Source organism: Mesoplodon bidens, assembly GCF_964165515.1.
Source record: "Mesoplodon bidens genome assembly, chromosome: 9".
NCBI classification, from domain to species: Eukaryota; Metazoa; Chordata; class Mammalia; order Artiodactyla; family Ziphiidae; genus Mesoplodon; species Mesoplodon bidens.
Window position 1 is genome coordinate 20,684,097 of NC_138166.1, and position 22,178 is coordinate 20,706,274.

General features: G+C 43.2%; 1 protein-coding gene across 1 annotated transcript in view; it reads left to right on the forward strand.

Moving 5' to 3' along the window:
* The first annotated feature begins 7,179 nt into the window (after positions 1–7,179).
* Positions 7,180–22,178, forward strand: part of OGDH (oxoglutarate dehydrogenase) — a 78,177-nt gene continuing 63,178 nt past the window's right edge. Inside the window, exons 1-2 of the mRNA XM_081244255.1 lie at positions 7,180–7,277; positions 21,599–21,847. Of these exons, the coding sequence (XP_081100381.1) occupies positions 21,626–21,847 (222 nt within the window). The 5' untranslated portion in view covers positions 7,180–7,277; positions 21,599–21,625. The remainder of the gene's footprint in view (positions 7,278–21,598; positions 21,848–22,178) is intronic.

Sequence of the window (22,178 nt, forward strand, 5' to 3'; positions counted from 1 at the left end):
TCGTGCCCTGGTCTGGGAGGATCCCATATGCCGCGGAGCGGCTGGGCCCGTGAGCCGTGGCCGCTGAGCCTGCGCATCCGGAGCCTGTGCTCCGCAACGGGAGAGGCCACAACAGTGAGAGGCCCGCATACCGCAAAAAAAAAAAAAAAAAAAAAAAGAGAATACTATGAACAACTGCACACCAACAAATAAAATAATTTAAATGAAATGGACAAATTCCTAGAAACACACAAATTACCTAAAGTGACACAATAAGGAAAAGTCCAAGAATGGATACTCCTGGTGAATTCTACCAAATATTTAAGTAAGAATTAATAGCAATCCTACTTAAACTCTTCCAACAAATTGAAGACAACACTTCCTAACTCATTCTATAAGGCCAGCATTACACTGATACTAAAGCCAAAGGTATCACAAGAAAAGAAAATTCAACCAAAATCCCTTATGAATATAGACACAAAAATCCTCAACTAAATACTAGCAAACCAAATCCAACGGTATTTTTTTTTCTTTTTGCTGCACTGGGCCTTCATTGCTGAGCACAGGCTTTTCTCTAGTTGTGGGGAGCAGCAGGGCGGGGGGGGTAGCTACTCTTCGTTGCAGTGCGCGGGCTTCTCACTGCAGTGGTTTCTCTTGTTGTGGAGCACGGGCTCTTGGCACGTGGGCTTCAGTAGTTGTGGCTCACAGGCTCTAGAGCGCAGGCTCAGTGGTTGTGGTGCATGGGCTTAGTTGCTCTGCGGAATGTGGGATCTTCCCGGACCAGGGCTCGAACACGTGTCCCCTGCATTGGCAGGTGGATTCTCAACCACTGTGCCACCAGGGAGTTCCCCCAACAGTATGTTATGAGGGTTATACATCATGACCAAATGGGATTTATCCCATGAATGCAGGGGTGAGTCAACATAAGAAAATCAATCAATGTAATGTATCACATTAATAGAATGAAGGGGGAAAATAAACATGATTATCTCAATTGATGCAGAAAAGGCACTTAACAAAATCCAACACTGTTTCATCACCAAAAACACTCAGAAAACTAGCTAAAGAAAGTAACTTCCTTCACATGATAAAGGACATCTGTGAAAATCCCACAGCAAACATCATACTTAATGACGAAAGACTGAATGCTTTCCCCCTAAGATCAGGAATAAGACAAGGATGTCTATTTTCACCCTTGCAATTCAAGATTGTACTGGATGTTCTAGCCAGGTCCATTAGACAAGAAAAAGAAACAGAAGGCATCCAAACTGGAAAGGAAGAAACACTATCTCTATTTACAGATGACACAATCCTAGATATGGAAACAATCCCAAAGAATCCAAAAGAAAGCTACTAGAGATAATAAATGAATTCAGTGAAGTTGTAGGACACAGTATCAATACACAAAAATCAATACACCAGTAATGAACAATCAGAAAAAAGAAATGAAGAGAGCAATTCTACTTACAAATGCATGCCCGCAAAAATCTAAGAAAAATTTAACCAAGGTAAAAGACTTGTACACTGAAAACTGAAAACATTGCTGAAAGAAAGTAAAGAAGACAAATAAATGGAAAGACATCCCATGTGCTTGGATGGGAAGACTTACTATTGTTAAGATGTTGTTACTGAACCAAACCATGTTTGTTTGCTGGACAAGCAGCAAGCCAAACTCAGACTCGGAGGTTTGCAGCAGAGAAAGTGTTTATTCACAGGGCAGCCAAGTGAGGAGATGGGAGAACAAATCTCAAGTCTACTGTTCCAAAGACATAGGGCTTGGGATATTTACGGTATAAAGCTGAAGCATGGGGAGTGTGGGGAAAGGTGACTGGAAATAAGAAGGTGAGATAATCATCATTCTGCACAGGTGCAACTAAGCTATAGGCTTCATCATGGGACACATTCAGGAAAAGGCGGTGTTAGCATGTTCTGAGGGTGGAATTTTTGGCCCTCTGACGTCAAAAGGTCATCAAGTGGACACTTGCTTGGTAGTCTTAACCAGTCTTAATGAGCTCAAACTGGACATAGCTGACTCCAAGTTCCTGAAAACAAACTTGGGCAAACATTTTATTGTTTAGGCTGCAGGACACTTGGAGGACATTGACTGAGTGATTGATCGATTTGATTTAGGCTGCACCAAGTCTTAGTTGTGGCAGGTGGGATCTTCCTTGAGACATGCGGAATCTTTAGTTGTGGCACGAATGCATATCTAGTTCCCTGACTAGGGATCGAACCCAGGCCCCCTGCATTGGGAGCACAGAGTCTTACCCACTGGACCACCAAGGAATTCCCAGAATTTTTTTATAGGAACAATTAAAGCGAGCTTGATCAGTGAAGGCAGTTTACAAGTTTAATGGATCTAACTGATGATTACCCTTGGTTTCAATGTTAATACTACCCAAAGAGATCTACAGATTCAACACAATCCCTATCAAAATTCTAACAGTCTTTTTTGCAGCAGTGGAAAAGCCAATCCTCAAATTTATATGGACTTGTAAGGGGCTCCAAATAGCCAAAATAATCTTGAAAAAGAAGAACAAAGCTGGAGAAATCACATTTCTGGATTTCAAAACTTACTACAAAGTTACAGTAATCAAAACAGTGTGGTAATGGCACAAAGAGAGCATACAGACCAATGGAATAGAATTGAGGATACAGAAATAAACCCAACGTTTATGATCCATTGATTTTCAAAAGGGTGCCCAGTCCATTCCATGGGGCAAAAATCATCTCTTCAACAGACAGTATGGGGATCACTGGAGTTCCACATGGAAAAAGATGAAGCTGGACTCATACCACATATCATATACAAAAATTAACTCAAAATGGATAAACAACCTAAATATAAAAGCTAAAACCATAAAACTCTTAGAAAAAACATAAGGGGAGGGGCTTCCCTGGTGGCGCAGTGGTTGGGAGTCCGCCTGCCGATGCAGCGGACACGGGTTCGTGCCCCGGTCCGGGAAGATCCCACATGTCGCGGAGCGGCTGGGCCCGTGAGCCATGGCTGCCGAGCCTGCACGTCCAGAGCCTGTGCTCTGCAACGGGAGAGGCCACAGCAGTGAGAGGCCCGCGTACTGCAAAAAACAAAAACAAAAACAAAACAAAACAAAACCATAAGGGGAAATCTTCATGATCTTGGATTTAGCAATGGATTCTTGGCTATGACACATAACACACTAAGCAACAACAACAAACATGGATAAAATGGACTTCAAAATTTAAAACTTTTATTCATTAAAGAACATTATAAAGGGGGCTTCACTGGTGGTCCAATGGTTAAGACTCTGTGCTCCCAATGCAGGGGGCCCGGGTTTGATCCCTGGTCAGGGAACTGGATCCCACATGCCACAGCTAAAAGATCCACATTCCGCCATGAACATCTCGCGTGCTGCAACTAAGACCCAGCACAGCCAAATAAATAAATATATATATATTTTTTTAAATGAAGAACATTATAAAGAAAGTAAAAGACAACCTACAGAATGGGAGACAATATCTGCAACTCACATATCTGATAAGGGATTAATATATAAAGAACTTCTCCAACTCAACAATGAGACAAAAAACCCAGTTCAGAAAAGGGCAGGGGACTTCCCTGGTGGCACAGTAGTTAAGAATCCACCTGCCAATGCAGGGGCCATGGGTTTGATCCCTGGTCTGGGAAGATCCCACATGCCGCGGAGCAACTAAGCCCGTGCACCACAACTACTGAGCCTGCGCTCTAGAGCCCGTGAGCCACAACTACTGAGCCTGCATGCCACAGCTACTGAAGCCCACGCTCCTAGAGCCCATACTCCGCAACAAGAGAAGCCACCACAATGAAAAGCCTACGCACCACAACGAAGAGTAGCCCCCGCTCACCACAACCAGAGAAAGCCCAAGTGCAGCAAGGAAGACCCGATGTAGCCAAAAAATAAATAAATGAATAAAAAAATTTAAAAACAAAAAAGAGCAAATGACTCAAATAAACTTTTCTCCAAAGAAGATATACAAATGGCAAATAAGCACATAAAAAAATGCTTGACATCATTAGTCATTAAGGAAATGCAAAACAAGACAACAATGAGATCACCTCACACATACTAAGATGGCTATAATACAATTTTTAAAAGAAAATAATAAGAGGATGTGGAGAAATTGGAAGTGTCATGCATTGCTGGTGGGAATGTAAAATGGTGTGGCCACTATAGGAAACAGTTTAGCACTTCCTCAGAAAGCTAGACATAGAATTACCAAATGACCAACCACTTACACTCCTAGGAAATACACAGAAGAATTGTAAACAAGTACTCGACGGGTACTTGTAAGCCAATGATCATTGTAGTGAAACCACGAAGGACCCTGTGGGAACTTCCCAGGGACAGACCCCAGTGTCCCCTGCCTCTTTTTTTTTTCATATTTAATTTTATTTATTTGGTTGCACCAGGTCTTAGTTGCGGCAGGCAGGCTCCTTTAGTTGTGGCACATGAGCTCCTTAGTTGTGGCATGTGAACTCTTAGTTGCAGCATGCATGTGGGATCTAGTTCCCTGACCAGGGATCGAACCCAGGCCCCCTGCATTGGGAGTGTGGAGTCTTAACCACTGTGCCACCAGGGAAGTCCCTCCCCTGCCTCTTGTTTGTAGAAAAGCTTTAGCCACCTAGGCCTGCCCCATGTTCCAAAGAGCAAATTTAATCAGAGAAGTGAGAAAATGCAGAAACAAAGGAAAACAGTCAAACAAGACCAAATAATAATAGCTTAGCCATAAAACAAAGGCAAGGACCTTTAGTTCCTCCTCAAGGGCCACAGATAATACTCTGAACAATCTCCTTGTTTTGCAGATACGAAAACCCCCACTAGGTGGAAGAAGTTAACTGCATGCTGACCCCAAGCACATAGACCTCAGACCAGTTGGAACCAGGTTGATGTTGCTGACTCCCGAAATACCACCTAGTTACTCCACCACCAACCAATCAGAAGAATGTCCACGAGGTGACCAGGCACCCTGCAACCCTCTCCCCTACCGTTGCCTTTAAAAACCCTTTCCTGAAAGCCCCCGAGTTCTGGTCTTTTGAGCATGAGCTGCCTTTCCTCCTTGCTTGCCCTTGCAATAAATGCTGTATTTTCTTTCACCACAACCTGGTATCAAGCCAGTTTTGCTGCCAGTCAGGTGAGCGGACCCAAGTTTGGTTCAGTAACAGTAGCACTATTCATAAAAGCCAAAAGGGGGAAACAACCCAAGTGTCCATCAACAAATGAATGGATAGACAAGGTGCAGTATAGCACTATAACAGAATATTATTCAGCCATGAAAAGGAAGGAAATTCTGACCCATCTGACCCATGCTACAGCATAGATGAACCTTGAAAACATGCTAAGTGAAATAAGCAAGACATACAAGGACAGATAAATACTGTATGATTTCACTTATATGAGGTAGGTGGAGTCATCAAATTTATAGGGACAGAAAGTATAGTAGAGGTTACTAAGAAAGAAGAGGGGAGGGGAATGGGATGTTATCACTTAATGGTTACAGAGTTTCTCTTTGGAGTGGTAAAATAGACAGTGGTTATGCTTGCACAACATTGTGAATGTGATTAATGCCACTAAATTGTCCTTTAAAATGACAAATATTTTTTCTTTTATATATTTTACCACAATAAAAAGAGAAAGGAAAAAAAATACTGGTTTGTTCCTTGGTTCCTTCACTTTCTGTCTCCAGATCCTTAGCCGACATATCAGCCCAACTTTGTTCTTACAAGCACTTATACTTCCTACATAAAAAACAAAAAAGAAAAAAACACCTCCTACTTTGCCTTTCCCTTTTAGAAATTTAGAAATCGCTCTAAGTCTATCACACCTGTGAGCAGGTGGCAAAGTCCTCAGTTTGAATTTCAGCCCAGATTCAGACACTTGTGTCCTCTATGGAGCTTTCATGGTCAGATCCCTATGGTCAGGTTGCTGGCCTTTGTCACCCCAGTATCCCTGGCTATGCCACATGACACAGCCCTTGTCAAGTTTTGGGGAATAAACACCGAAGAACAAGACAGGGTGGAACAGCGTTTCCCTAACGTCAGTCATTTGGATGCCACCTTCCCATACTACTATCTAGTTAATATAGTCTTAAAATGGAAAATTTTATTACAAAAGAAAACTTCTTTTTAAATTATATTCTTTTTTTAAAGATTTTTTTTTGATGTGGACCATTTTTATAGTCTTTATTGAATTTGTTACAATACTGCTTTTGTTTTGTTTTGCTTTTTTTTTGCCTGAGGCATGTGGGAATCTTAGCTCCCCGACCAGGGATCGAAGCTGCACCCCCTGCATTGCAAGGCGGTCTTAACCACTGGACCACCAGGTAAGTCCCCCAAAAGGAAACTTTTTATTACTGTAAATCAGAAAACCAGTATCACTTGCCATACATGTCAAAGATAAACTGTCACAAGTAAGGAAGACAAAGTAACAAGTTCTACCTATATTATTATCCACCAAAAGTTTTCAGCCTAATTTCTTATCTCTCTTTGGCAAAAAAGGGAAAGAAGAAAAAGTGGAGCTAATGATACACTAGCACGAAATGAGGCTTTCTCCTTGCTGTAATGAAGATAGAAGAACTGCAAGGACTTTCTCAGTATGTGATTGACTACAATTTACCATATTTCGTCAAATCTGACCGTTTTTCCCCCACATTTTGAAATACAGCAGCATCTTACAATCGAGGTGTCCTAGTAACACTGTTTTTTCTTTTTCAGCAGTAAGTAAAATAACCTCTGAAAGCCGATGGCCATTTGTATTCGATGAAATGGCATGATAACACCGTCCATGCACCACGTGAAGGTCCCCGCGATCCCGCTGCCCACTTTGGGAAACTGTTGTGTCGGCGCTGGGGTCTCCTGGTTCTCACTCCCCCGGGCCACTACCTGCTGCGCCTCGAGCGCGCACGGCTGATCAAGGTTCCTTTCTGTCTGTCAGCACAGACTAGGTCAGCTCTCCATCAGAGGACTCCTGACAGCCCACTGCAGGAGACACTACTTAGCAACGTGCAGACCCCCTTTTCAGACCCGTCACGCATCCCGGTAGGGACCGGCCGGACGACTCCCAGCCGCAGCCTGGGTACCTGCACTGCTCCCCCAAAAACGCGCCAAGAGCAACGAGGCCGCAACTCTGTGACGTCAAGACCCCGCTCACGAGTTAGGGGCGGCCCCTCTCCTCCCAGGGCGGGGCGGCGTGCTGACGCCACACGCCGGGGCGGGGCCGAGAGTTTGGTGCCCCGGAGTGGGGTGTCGGCGCCTCATTCGGGTGGAGCTGAGCCGGAGACAGGTAGGCTCGGGCTGCAGCCGGGATCGGCCGGATTTGGGAGGCTGCGCGCCGGTCGGGCAGGAGGCGGGGGTCGCGGCAGGGAGCAAGGTCGCCGCGCCCTCGTTGCGGCCGGCGCCCCGGTGACAAGAAGTGAAGCTGGCTGGAGCGGGGCTGACGGGGGGAGGTGGGTGGGACGGGGCCTGACAGACGGGCGTGGCAGCCAATGGCGCGGCGGGTGTCTCCTGGCGGGCGGAGATTGGCGGGTGCGGGCGTGCGCAGAGGTCGCGCGGGGCGCGGAGCGGCGCTCCATTGGCTGTAGCGGGCAGGGGGTGGGCCGCGCGGCGGATGTGAGGGAATGGGCGCCGCGGCGCGGGTGACCCCCAAGGTCGAGGAGGCGTCACGTGGGAGTCGCCCGGCAGTGTCCTCTCCCCACCCGGACGGTTGGAAGGGTGGCACGCCCTTGAAGAAGCTGCTGCGAATTGTGGGCAGTCCTCCCTTTCCAGAGCGCGGAGACGCTGGTCGGCTTCTGTCCGGGCTGATCCTTCGCTCCTGGGGTGAACCCTTGAGGAACGGATTACCTCGCAGTACCCCCACTTCTTCAGTACCCCACCGTACTAATCCTCCCTGTGTTCCTTGGGGTGACTCCCTTGAGGAGCGGATTACCCCTCAGTATCCTCTGTGTTCAGTACCCGCTGTATCCATCCTCCCTATCCTCTCCTGGGGTGAACCCTTGAGTGGATTGGATTACCCCGCAGCATTTACCTTCCTCAGTATCTCTGCTGTCCTCAGCACGCACCGTACCCATTCTCTCTGTGCTCCTCAGCGTGACGCCCCTGATGAGTGGATTACTTTGCCGCACCCTACCGTACTCAGTACCTATATACTCAGGATCCCTCCATACTCAGCACCCTCGGTACCCATCCTCTCTGTGAGCTCTTTGGGGTGACACCCTTGATGAGTAGAATACCCTGCAGTACCCTACCGTACTCAGTACGCCACCATACTCCTCTTTCTTCCAGGGGTTTGATAGCTCATGTTGAGATGAAGTGCATTTCCTCGAGGAACACACTAGTGTACCTTTTCCCTTTTACCTGATGTCCGCGTACCTTGGGTACCGAGACTTAGTAGAAAACCGGTGGCGAGAGACTGAGTAGATAAGAAACTGCTTTCTCTGCTTTTCGCCCAGAACAGATGACTCAGGCCTGAGGTGTGAACTCTGTCCTGGGGTTTCTCTGTGCCTTGTTCTGCAGCCCTGCGCTTTGAAGCAGGGACTAGAGGCCCACTTCCACGTACACTGCTCTGAGCAGCTTTAGGATGAATCACCTGGGATGAAGCCTTGTTTGCACTGTATCAGGACGTGCAGCAGTCCAACCGCACAGATTTTTGTGCAAGACCTGCGCGGTATAAAAATATATAATACTATTCTAGCTTTGCATATTAGCTGAGGACTAGCTCTTGAAAGTTGGAGAAATATCAGAGTATCCTGATTATATTTTTGAGAGCAGTTTCCAAGTTTCGAGTACTTTTTTTTTCCTTAACAGCTTTATTGAGATACAATTCATGTATCATACAATTCACTCTTTCGAGTATGCAGTTCAGTGGTTTGTAGTGTATTTACAGTATGCAGCCATCTCCAAATTTCAGCATGCGGGATCCGAGATCCAGCCCCGGGCCCCCTGCAGTGGAAGCACAGAGTCTTAACCACTGGACTTCTGGGAAAGTCCCAAAATTCAATTACTTTTAAAGACTAACTTTAATTTCAGAAATACGAATTTCTGTTGATTTCATTTAAATTTGAATGCACAGTTTATTAAATGTGAAATATTTACCCTTTTATTACATGTATATCTTGCATATACATCTATGTGTTTCACATCTGCTTTTAATCAGTCTTACTCCTCACTGCCCCATTTGACGAAAGTACTGTATCATCTCCATTAAAATTTTTAGGTAGTTTTATTTTGGGATAATTGTACAATTATTGAGAAATTTATTTTAGAATGGTATAATTTTGAGAAATTGTACATGCAAATCTATTATATGCAGTTATAACAAATGGTACAGAGAGGTCTCAGTGTCCCTTTACCCACTTTTCTCAAATGATAACATTCTACAAAAACTACAGTATTATATCACGACCAGGTATTGACATTGATAGCAGTCAAAATGAAGAACATTTCTATCACCACAAACATCCCTCCTGTTACCTTTTTATGGCCATACCCACTTCCATCCTGCTTCCAATTCCTTAGCTTCTGGCAACCACTAATCTGTTTTCCATTTCTGTAATTCTGGCGTGTCAGGAATGTTACATAAGGAGACTCATACAGTAAGTAACCTTATGGGGTTGGCTTTTTTCACTAAGTGTAATTCTCTGAAAATGAATGCAGGGTGTTTTCTGTGTCAGCAGTTTGTTCCTTTTTATGCATCCAGGCTATTGATATACCACAGTTGATTTAACTCTCCAACCATTGAAGGATGTCTGGATTGTTTCCGTTCTTTGGCTATTAAGCTGTTATAAACATTTATATACAGGCTTTTATGTAAACATAAGTTTTCATTTCTCTGAGGTAAATGTCCAGGAGTGTAATCACTAGGTCATATGGTGGTTGCACGTTTAGTTTTTTTTTTTTTTTTAGAAATAGACAAACTTTTCCAGAGTGACTGTACCATTTTACATTCCCACCAGTAATGTATTTGTGACCCAGTTTCTCCATATTCTTGCCAGCGTTTGGTGATGTTATCATTTTCTAAAATTTTAGCCTTTCTAATAGATGTGTAGTGATTGTGGTTTTAATTTGCATCTCCCTTATGTCTAGTGATATTGAATGTCTTTTCATGTGTTTATTTGCCATGGGTATATCCTCTTCAGTGAAATACCTCTTCATATCTTTTGCCCATTTTGTAATTGGATCATTTGCCTTTTTTAATGTTTCATTTTGAGAATTTCTTATACATTCTAGTCCTTTCCTGGATATGTGGTTTGCAGATATTTTCTCTAGTCTGTAGCTTGTCTTTTCATCTTCTTAACAGTATCTTTTGCAGAGCAAAAACTTTTAATTTTTTTTTTTTTTTTTTTTTTTTTTTTTCTTTTTGCGGTATGCGGGCCTCTCACTGTTGTGGCCTCTCCCGTTGCGGAGCACAGGCTCCGGATGCGCAGGCCCAGCGGCCATGGCTCACGGGCCCAGCCGCTCCGCGGCATATGGGATCCTCCCAGACCGGGGCACGAACCCGTATCCCCTGCATCGGCAGGCGGACTCTCAACCACTGCGCCACCAGGGAGGCCCTAAAACTTTTAATTTTGATCAAGTCCTGTTGATGAATTTTGTCTTTTATGTGTTGTGCTTTTAGTGTCAAGTTAAGAACTCTTTGCCTGGCTCTAGTTTCTCTTACATACTTTTTAAAAAGTTTTATAGTTTTGTGTTGTACATTTAAATCTATAATCCATTTTGAGTTGATTTCTATATAAGGTGTGAAGTCTAGTTTGAGTGGTTTCTTTCTTTTCTTTTCCTTTCATTCTTTCTTTTTTTTTTTCCCTCCCCATAGGTATCCAACTAGCAGCATTTGTTGAAAAGACTGTACTTTCTCCATTGAATTGCTTTTGTTCTTTTGTCAAAAATCAGTTGGTTGTGCTTGTATGGGTCTGTTCTAGAGTTCTCTGTTCTGTTCCATTCGTCTTTTTGTCTATTTCACCATCAGTACCACAAGTCTTGATTATTGCAGCTACATAATAAATCTTGAAATTAAGTAGATTGGTTCTTCCCACTTCATTATTCTTTTTCAAAATTGTTTCAGCTGATCTAATTCCTTCGCCTTCCCATATAAATTTTAGCATAATCTTGCCTATATCTATAAAAATTCTTTCTGGGATTTTGATAGGAATTGTGTTAAAGTTGTTTATCAATTTGGAGATAACTTCTTTACTATGTTCAATCTTCCAGTCCTTAAACAAGGTATGTCTATTTATTTAGGTTTTTTCTTTCCTTCATCAGTGTTTTCTAGTTTTTAGCATGCAAGTCCTGCACATGTTTTGTTAGACTTATACTATTTCCTTTAAAAAAATTTTTGTTTTCATGTGTCTGTTGATAGTTTGTAGAAATAGTTGTTTTTTTGTATATTTACCTTGTATCCTGTGACCCTGCTGAATTCACTTATTAGTTCTATAAGTGTTTTTGTAGATTCCTTGAGATTTTGTCATAGATATCCATGTCCTCTACAAATAGTAGTAGTTTTATTTTTTACTCTCTGATACATACGCTTTTTAGTTCCTTTTCTTGCCTTATTGCTCTGGCTGCAACTCTCAGTGCTACGCTGAGTAGTAGGGATGAGAGTGGACATCCTTACATTGCTCCCAGTTTTAAAAAGATGCATTCAGTCTTTCACCATTAAGTATGTGTTTGCTGTAGGCTTTTGTGGATGCTTTATATTAAGTTAAAGTTCCCCTTTATTCCTACTTTTCTGAGAGTTTTTATCATGGGTGTTGAATTTTATCAAGTGTTTATCTGCATCTATTGATACGAGCATGTGATTTTTCTTCTCTAGCCTGTCAGTATGGTAGATTACATTGCTTTTTGAATATTGAACTAGCTTACATCCCTGGAAAAAACCCCGTTGGGTCATGGTGTATAATTATATTTATATATTGCTTAATTCTATTCGCAATATTTTGTCAAGGTTATGTATTTATTTATTTATTTGCATCTGTATTCATGAGGAATATGAGTTTAAAGCTTTTTTTTCCTTTTTCTTTTTTCTATCTTTGTCTGGATTTCATTTCAGGGACATACTAGCTTCATGAAATGAATTGGTAAGTTCTCCTCCTTGTATTTTCTGGAAGAGATTGTGTAGGGTTGGAGTTAATTAATCTTTAAACATTTGATAGAATTCTGTAGTGAAACCATCAGGGCCTGGAAATAACGTTTTCTTTTCTTTTTTTTTTTTTTTCTGCACTGCGTGGCTTGCAGGATCTTAGTTTCCCAACCAGGGATCGAACCTGTGCCCCCTGCAGTGGAAGTGCAGAGTCCTAACCACTGGACTGCCAGGGAATTCCCTGGAAATTACTTTTTCAGGAGCTTTTAAATTACATGTGAAATTTCTTTAATAGTTATTTCAAATTGGGTCAGTTGTGGTAGTTTGTACTTTCGTTGAGTTTCTCTGTATCCTTGCTGACCTCATGTCTAGCTTTTCCATCTCTTGTTGAAAGGGGGGTTGAAGTTTCCAACTATAATTGTAGGTTTGTCTTTTTCTCCTTTCTCTTTTATTGGTTTGATTCACATATTTTGCAATTATGTTGTTTGGTGTGTACACATTTAGAATTGCTATATCCTCTTAGTGGATTAACCATTTGTCATTAATATCTCTGTGTCTGGTAATTTTCTTTGCTCTGATGTCTACTTTATCTGATAATAATATAGTCCTTCTGCTTTCCTTTGATTAATGTTTTCATGGTATATAATTTTTCATCCTTTCACTTCCAACCTTCCTGTATTGTTACATTTGAAGTTTCTTATATTATTGGATCCTGTTGTTTTATCCAGTCTGCCAATCTCTGTTTTCTAATGGTTGTATTTAGGTCACTTACATAACATATCAAGTAATTATTGATACATTAGGACTTAAGTCTGCCATTTTATCCTTTATTTCCTCTTTTGTTTTTTGTTCCTCTGCTTTCTTTATCTTGACTTCTTGTGGGTTACTTGAACACATTTTTAAATTCTGCTTTTATTTATATGTAGTGTTTTTGAGTATATCTGTTTGTGTAGCTTTTTTAGTGGTTGTCTAGGTATTATGTAGACATAGTTTATCACAGTATACTGGTGTCATCATTTTATCAGTATGAAGTATAGAAACCATATCTCTGTTTACATCACTTTATCCTACTCCACTTAAAATTGTCTTTTAACACATTTTTGACTGGAGACATATTATGGCCACAGGCATTAGTTTCTGCAAAAATCCCCCAGTCAGTAATGTGTTAAATATTTCTTTTACAGACATATCATTAGAACCACATCAGATGTGTTGAAATTTTTGCTTCATCAATCACACATCATTTAGAAGATTTCTAGAGGAAAAGGAAATTATATTTACCCATATATTGTCTTTCTGTTGTTCTTTCTTTCTTCATGATGTTGCAAGATTCCTTTTATCATTTACTTTCTGTTTACAGGATCTCCTCTAGCCATTCATTTTGGGTAGGTCTTCTGGCAGCAGATTTTTTTAGTTTTTCTTCATCTAAGAAGACCTTTATTCCCCTTTTGTTCCTGAAGGATATTTTTGCTGGATATAGGATTCTGGATTAACAGTTATTTTCCTTCAACACTTGAAAAGTGTTATGCCACTTTCTCCTGGCCTCCATAGTTTCTGGTGAGAAATATGCTATTCAAGTTGTTTGTAGTTTTCAAAAGCTTGTGATGGGTCTTGGAGTGGATTTCTTTGGGTTTATTTTGTTTGGGGTTCTCTCAGCTTCTTGAATCTATAGTTTTATGTCTTTTGCCAAATTTGGGAAGTTTTCAGCCATTATTTGTTTGAATACGTTTTCAGCCCCTTCCTCTTTCTGCTCCTCCTGAGATTCTGGTGACATTTATATTCAGCATTAGGTCTTTTGTTATAGTCCCACACGTTCCTGAGGTCCTGTTCTTTTTTTTTTTTTCCCCCAATCTGTCTTCTCTGTTCAGATTGTGAAATTCCTTTTGTTCGTGTTTGTTCATGTTCATGTTCACTGTTGCTTCTTTCTTCAGTTTAACCTATCCATCAAGTTTTTTCTTCTGGTTATTGTAATTTTCAGTTCTGAAATTTCCGTTTGGTTCTTCTTGATATTTTCTTTGTCTTTACTGAGGCTTTTTCCTTTCATTTGTTTCAAGCATGTTCCTAGTTGCTTGTAGAAGCATTTTGATGCTGGCTCTTTGAAAATCTTTGCCAGATAATTCTAACATCTGTGTCATCTTGGTGTTGGTGAGCTTCCTCTGACACTGCTGGGGGGGTAGGAGGTGCTGCCTGGTTATGGAGGTGGGGGCTCCTCACCTGGCCTTCTTGGTATCTGTGGGTAGGGACTCCTTGTTACTGCTGTGTGGGTGTAATTTCCCAATTACACCTTTGTGATTCCACCCTGCCTGGGAAGGGAGAGGTGCTGCCCTGTTACTGCTGGGCGAGAGTAGAATCCAGGCTCCCTCCTAGATTGTTGGGGTGGGGATGGTGTCTCATTGTCACCTGGTGGGGATAGAAGTCCCTGATCTCCTCTGACACTACCAGGTGGAGTGGGAGTGGGCCACAGTGTTTCTGTGGGGTTGGTTGCAGTAGAGTTGTTATTGTCTAAAACATTCTGTTCTGCTAGGCTGCCCCATTCCTGGTCCTTTGGCCAGAGATTTTACTGCAGCTTTTTTTTTGGTCTACATTAGTTGGTATTTCTGGGTTGCCAGCTTCTTCAGCACCTAGCCTGGAATATATGAGGCAAAAGGAAAACCGAGAACTCAATGCTCAGTCTTTTTGGGCCCCAAGGTCCCTTCCCAGTCTCTCTCCTCTCCACTTTTCAGAGTCTTATGTTTTGTTTTGTGTTAAATGAAGCATCTCATGTTTTTAGCTGCATTTAGTGGGAAACAGAAGTCCTGTATGTGCTTTTTATTTTTATTTTTTATTTTGTGTGTGTGTGTGTGCTGTACGCGGGCCTCTCACTGTTGTGGCCTCTCCCGCTGCGGAGCACAGGCTCCGGACGTGCAGGCTCAGCGGCCATGGCTCACGGGCCCAGCCGCTCCGCGGCATGTGGGATCTTCCCGGACCGGGGCAGGAACCCGTGTCCCCTGCATCGGCAGGTGGACTCTCAACCACTGCGCCACCAGGGAAGCCCCTTTTTATATTTTTAATAAATATTGACAAGTGTCCTTGCTTTCTATAAAAATTTAATAATTTCTACTTTAACCAACACTTTTAAAAAGTGCCTATTTACCTATACCATACACCACTGCATTCAGGGCACCTTTGGTAACACAGTGCCGGTCTGGGAAGGATGGATCAGTCTTCAGACCCATGCACTGAAGCTTGTTTGGGGTTCCCACTTCAGAGGTGGAAGTCCCCCCGAGCAATCTGTTCAGCTACCCACTCCAAATTTACTTATGTTTAGTTTTACCTTGGGAACTTCAGCTTTTTAAGACATATCATTAGTTGTGGGGTGGGTTTTTTTTTTTTTTTTCTGGTAGGTTGTAGTCCTTTAGTCATAAACATACCTTTTTTTAAAATTAATTTATTTATTTTTGGCTGTGTTGGCTCTTCATTGCTGTGCAAGGGCTTTCTCTAGTTGCAGTGAGTGGGGGCTACTCTTTGTTGCGATGCATGGGCTTCTCATTGCGGTGGCTTCTCTTGTTGCGGAGCACGGGCTCTAGGTGCGCGGGCTTCAGGAGTTGTGGCATGCAGCCTCAGTAGTTGTGGCTCACAGGCTCTAGAGAGCAGGCTCAGTAGTTGTGGCGCATGGGCTTAGTTGCTACACGGCGTGTGGGATCTTCCCAGACGAGGGCTCGAACCCGTGTCCCCTGCATTGGCAGGCGGATTCTTAACCACTGTGCCACCAGGGAAGTCCCATAAAAGTACTTTTAAAGTGTGCAAAGTTCTTTCATGTTTGTATCATAATTACAAAAAACATTGAGGGAGCAGAAGTGATCGCTTCCTTCACTATATGGCAAAGGAAACTGAACATAGATCAGTGACACATTTAAGGCTCACACAGCAAGGAAGAGTCACTCTGCCTGTTTGCCCTGCAGGCTCAACCACCATTTCTGTGTAATAATGGCAAAATACCTTTGTAGTTTAAGAGTACTCTGCACTACCTCTCAATCTCTCAGTTTATGTTTGATGAGGCATCACAAGTGAAAGACGTTGCATCTCTTGAGATTCTCAGCCAGTAAGAGAAAATTGGTACTTGTGCCCTCTCTGTACATAATGTCTTTGTATCACTGCTAAAACTAGAATAATGGATTAACAGCGATAGGTATGTAGCAAGCATTGTTTTCTTGATTCATCATGAAAATCTTAGTGAGTCCAAAACCAAAGAAAAGCAAAAAACAAAAAGCCTCTCAAGGTAAGTTTTTTTTTAATGGTTCTTAGGCAACACACAATGGTAACAATCATTTAATGATGCATGTGCTTTTCCCTAAAAGACTCATGTCCTGAGAAATTGCCCAGGCTGTTTTTTCTTCTTTAATTACTCCTCTGCCTAGCCAGCATGTGGGTGATAGACGTCGGAAGTCAGTTTATCTCCTCATCCTGTGAATGGGGAGGTGGCCTTGGGTAAGGTGTGTGCTGCCTGACTGGGGAATGCCCAGGCACAGATAAAGTTCTGTTTTATTTTCCTAAGGGCAGAGCGCTGAACCCTTAAAAACAAATTTTGCTTTGGTTTTGGGGTTTTTTAATGTTATTTTTCTCAAATGTATAGATTTATACTTGCATCTTGAAATTAATGGGTTACAGATAGTGTCACTTTGTGTACTTTATTGATAGGGATAGGCTCGTTTATGTTTCTCCTTAGACTTTTTTTAAAACAACTTTACTGAGGGGCTTCCCTGGTGGTCCAGTGGTTGGGACTCCATGCTTCCACTGCAGGGGGCCGTGGGTTCGATCCCTGGTTGGGGAACTAGGATCCCGTATGCTGCGCAGTGTGGCAAAAATAAATAAATAATAAAGTTTAGGTTTGGGCAAATCTGTTCACAAACATTTAAAAACAAAAACTTTATTGCGGTATAATTCATATAGCATACAATTGACCCATTTAAATTGTACAATTTAACATTTTACAGTATATAAGAAGGTTGTGAAACCATCAGCATTATCTATCAATAGTTTCAGAACATTTTCATTCCCCACCCCACCCCCCCAAAAAAAACCCATACCCATTAGTTGTCATGTCTTATCCTTGCTACCCCCAGTCCTGGGCTTTCTGTCTGTATCAGTTTGCCTCTTTTATTTATTTATTTATTTATTTATTTATTTTGCGGTATGCGGACCTCTCACAGTTGTGGCCTCTCCCATTGCGGAGCACAGGCTCTGGATGCGCAGGCTCAGTGGCCATGGCTCATGGGCCCAGCCACTCCACAGCATGTGGGATCTTCCCGGACCGGGGCACGAGCCCGCATCCCCTGCATCGGCAGGCGGACTCTCAACCACTGCGCCACCAGGGAAGCCCCAGTTTGCCTCTTTTGAACATGTTCATATAAATGAAGTCATACAACATGTGTTTTTTGTGTGTGAATAACTGTTTTCACTTAAAAGTTTCACAGTTCATCTATGTTGCAAGAGATATCAACATTTCATTCCTTTACATTGCCTAATACTATTACGTGGTGTGGCTATACCACATTCTGTATACCCATTGATCAGTTGGTGGACATTTGAGTTGTTTCCACTTTTTGGCTCGTATAAAGCTGCAGTGAACATCCGTGTACAGCTTTGTGTGGACGTATGTTTTTGTTTTTCTTGGTTGTATACCTAGGAGTGGAGTTGCTGAGTCATATGGTAATTCTATGTTTAACTTTTTGAGGAACTGCCAAACTGTTTTCCAAAGTGACTGCACCAGCTTAGATTCCCACCAGAATTGTATGAGGGTTCTAAATTCTTCATGTTCTCTCCAATACTTGCTTGTGTTGATTGTATCTAATCTAGTGGGCATGAAGTGGTATCTTGTTGTGGTTTTGATTTGCATTTTTTTCCCTAATGACTAATAATGTTGAGTATCTTTTAATGTGCTTATTGGTCATTTGTGTGTCTTCTTGGGAAAAATGTCTGTTCGTATCCTTTGGCAATTTTTAAAAAATTAATCAGTTTATTTATTTGGCTGCGTCGGGTCCTAGTTGTGGCACGAGGGCTCTTAGTTGTGCTGCATGCAGGGTCTTCTCTGTGGCATGCAGGATCTTTAGTTGCAGCACGCAAACTTAGTTGCGTCATGTGGGGTCTAGTTCCCTGACCAGGGATCGAACCTGGGCCCCCCTGCATTGGGAGCGTGGAGTCTTAACCACTGCGCCACCAGGGAAGTCACTTTTGGCAATTTTATTTTTATTTTATTTTTTAATATATTTATTTATTTATTTTTGGCTGTGTTGGGTCTTCGTTTCTGTGCGAGGGCTTTCTCTAGTTGTGGCAAGCGGGGGTCACTCTTCATCGCAGTGCGCCGGCCTCTCACTGTCGCGGCCTCTCTTGTTGCAGGGCACAAGCTCCAGACGTGCAGGCTCAGTAGTTGTGGCTCACGGGCCCAGTTGCTCCGCGGCATGTGGGATCTTCCCAGACCAGGGCTCGAACCCGTGTGCCCTGCATTGGCAGGCGGACTCTCAACCACTGCGCCACCAGGGAAGCCCCACTTTTAGCAATTTTTTGATTGGGTTATTTTTATTTTCATTATTGAGTTGTAAGAGTTCTTATCAGCTGTCTGATTTGCAAATATTCCTTTTACTCTTAGACTCTCTTCTCTTTTTTGATGGTGTCCTTTGAAGCACGAAAGTTTTTATTTTGGTGAAGTCCAGTTTGTCTATTTTTTTTGTTGTTTGTCCTTCTGGTGTCCTAACTAAGACACGTTGTTTGTCTCAAGGCTATGAAGATTTATTCCATTTTAACGTGGAAGTTATAAAACTTCTAAGAGTCTTACCGTTTTAGCTCTGACATTTAGGTCTTTGATCCATTTTGAGTTAATTTTGTATATGGTGTGAGATAGGGGTCCAAACTTCATTTTTTCACATGTGCATCTCCAGTTGCCCCAGCACCGTCTGTTGAAAAGACTATTCTTTCCCCATTGAGAATTTTTGTCACCCTCGTCAAGTAGAAATATTGTTCTAAACCACAAGTCAGAACACTTGGACTTTTTGGACAACCCGAAGCTTTCATGAAAGTGTTTGAACAACTCAGTGTTTCTACCAAAAATGGTGCACTATTCGTAATGTTGACTCTGGAATTGGAAGGATGGAATCTGAACCTACCAAAATCTGAAATGTATATACCTGCTGTCTGCTCTGTGGGTCCATCAGATCGTGGATAGAGAACAGCTGTTCCTGGTCTTCCCAGGATGGAGGCCGGGGATGTTGAGCCATCTGCTGAAGGGCAGGTTTTCCGATGAGTCATCTTAAGGGAAGTTTGAAAACTGCTAGTGACAGTGCTTGGCAGCACTGAGCTATCTGTCAGATTCGGTGACAGGTAACGTGGTCTGTTTCTAGTATCATATTGGGAGGACTGCATTGGCAAGAGCACATGAAATGAGCAGTTGTGTGCTTGTCAGTGTGGTGCCTGTTAATTGGTTTTCGCAGCAACTGAATAATGACAGTTAATGGTGGTGATGATACTAATGGAGGTGATGCTACTGCTGTGTTCTAGGAGAAAACCCCAACTCAGAGGCCATCGAGTGTTTCAAGCTGCCTAGATAATAATGACATTGGAGGAAAAAAATAAGTTTTTCTTTGGACCTGAATTTTTTTTTAAATTAACGTGGAAAGCAGCAGTGGTAGTATTTTTGCCATCAGTGTCTTTCTTTGTCTGCCTGTTAGAGAAAATGGGAGTTTAGTTGGAGGGAGGAAGAACTACTGAAGTTACTTAAGGTTAAAAAGAAAAGGAGTTCAGATTGCGTTCTGTAGCAAAATATAGGCTTGTTCATCTTTAATATTTAAGGAGCAAGTTTTTGTTTGTTGTTCAGTTTGTTTTTAAAGTACCTGTTCTGCTTTTCCCTTTTGCTGACCTGTCTTTTCTGAGCAGGAGAACAGGCCAGACACTCTCTCTGTCAGTGTCCTTTATGCGTATTCTGATCATATTTGGCTTAAGAGGAAGGGTTCTTATAAACTGTGTAGAGGATAGTTTATGTAACATTTATTTCTGGGTAATTCTCAGCATGTCTCAGAGCTTGGATTTCCTTCAGGCAGGAGTGGAGGTGGGGTGTAATTCCAACTTTACAGCCAGGGCACTTGCTTTAAGGCAGATTTAAGGGCAACCATGTGTTAGGCCAGCAGGTGCGTATCTCAGGGCAGAGGGCCGTGGTGAGCCTCGTCCCTGCCCTGGGGCTCCCTTCCCCTCGCACAGCCTCTTTCGCTCTGACTGGAAGGTGCCGGGATTTTTATGGGGAGAGGAACTGCACAGCGTCCATATCCCTTCCTGACTGGGTCCCTTCCCGGAGGCATCTGGATTCTGACGCATGCTTGGAAGTGGTTCAAGACCCCTCCGGGGACGGTCTAAACTCTTTCATGGTCTGGTGGGTGCATCAGCTGCTTTTGTAAAATGGCTAGTGTAGATGGAGTTACATACTAGATTTAGTAAAATTACAATCCTCAAACTCAAGGTCCATTCAACCTTGGGGAAAACTTAAACTCAGAAAGGTGACCTGTAAAACAGAAGAGCTAGCGCCTGCCTTCTAGGGAGTTGGTGGGGTTCGTGAAGAGTCCTAATATGTCAAGTTGATGACCACAGAGCGCCCCAAGGTAGGTAGACACTTGTGTAGTCACTGCTGCCCGTGCTTCCTCCTGCAGAGCCCACTACCTTGCTCGTCAACCCTCCTCCCGCTCCCAGTCCCTGGAAGCGGGGCTCAGGACCCCTGGCTGTCCAGCTAGTCCACCTCTCCTGCCAGACAAGACGATCCTTGCTCATCCCCTGTGTTCTGTACACCTTTCCGCCTCTCTGTCTTTCCTCCTCCTGATTCTTATGTTTAGAATGCCTGCCGTTCCCGCCTCTCCAGAGCGAAATCCTCCCTGTCCTCCACGCCCTTCCCCAAGCTTTGCCAGCCGCTGGACAGGAGCACCTGGGAGGAGCGGGTTCTCCCGTGGAGTTTTGTTGGCATTTTCTGTGCCTCTCAAGCGCTCAGTGCTGTTGCTGTAATTTTTAATTTTTTTTTCTGCTGCTCAAAGATAAATTATTTGAGGGTGAGCAAAATATTTTTCCAATGTCTCCGTGTTCTCCAGAATACCATGAGTCCAGCGGGTACTCGGTAGTCTCCGGATAGATTAGAAAGTATCTTTCTCATTTTACAATTAATCTAATCATTAATTAATCTTTGTTGCCTTTTCCTATAATTGTTTTATACAACGTATAAACTTACAGGGCGTCACATATTTATCATGATATATCGTATCCCTCACACTACATTGAAACTTGCAGGCGAAGACCATAACCTCTGCAGCTGTGTTCTCTCCTCCCCACATCGAGCACAGACCCTGTACATAGGAGGTTGGTCAGTTTGACTACCTCATGCTGTGTCGTGCTCTCTGAAGCGGGGCACGCGGCCACAGATGCATTTATAGGGTCTTTCTCCTCCAGCCACAGTCTGCGAGGTTTTCCCCCTGTAGCCTTGTCTGCTACAATGATCTTTCTAACTTTTCTTTCTTTTTTTGGTGCAGACAGTCGTGAGAGACTTCGGGACAAGAATGTTTCACTTAAGGACTTGTGCTGCTAAGTTGAGGCCGTTGACGGCTTCCCAGACTGTGAAGACATTTTCACACAACAGACCAGCAGCAGCTAGGACGTTTGGGCAGGTCCGGTGCTATACTGCCCCCGTTGCTGCGGAGCCCTTCCTCAGCGGGACTAGTTCGAACTATGTGGAGGAAATGTACTATGCTTGGTTGGAAAACCCCAAAAGTGTACACAAGGTAAGGCCCAGAGGAGCAGGTGTCTTCGTGTGTTTGGAGTCTTGGCCCATGGTGGCTGGCCGTCCAGGTAAGTGCATGTGTTCTGAGGACCGTCGAGAAGGAAGGCAGGCGGGTGGCTGGAAGCCCCACCGACCCGAGTCCTCTGCGTCAGCCCAGCTCAGCCGTCACACCAGGCCCAGCCGGAACCGCCTTCTCTGGAGGGGCGTGTCCCTCTCTCCGTGCGCGGCGTGCTCAAGGCCTTGCTCCCTGGAACAGCCAACGTGTTAAACCGGCAAGGATGTGGAGAAGCGCTTGCACCACTCCCAGGCTCTCACCAAGGCTGCTGCAGGAT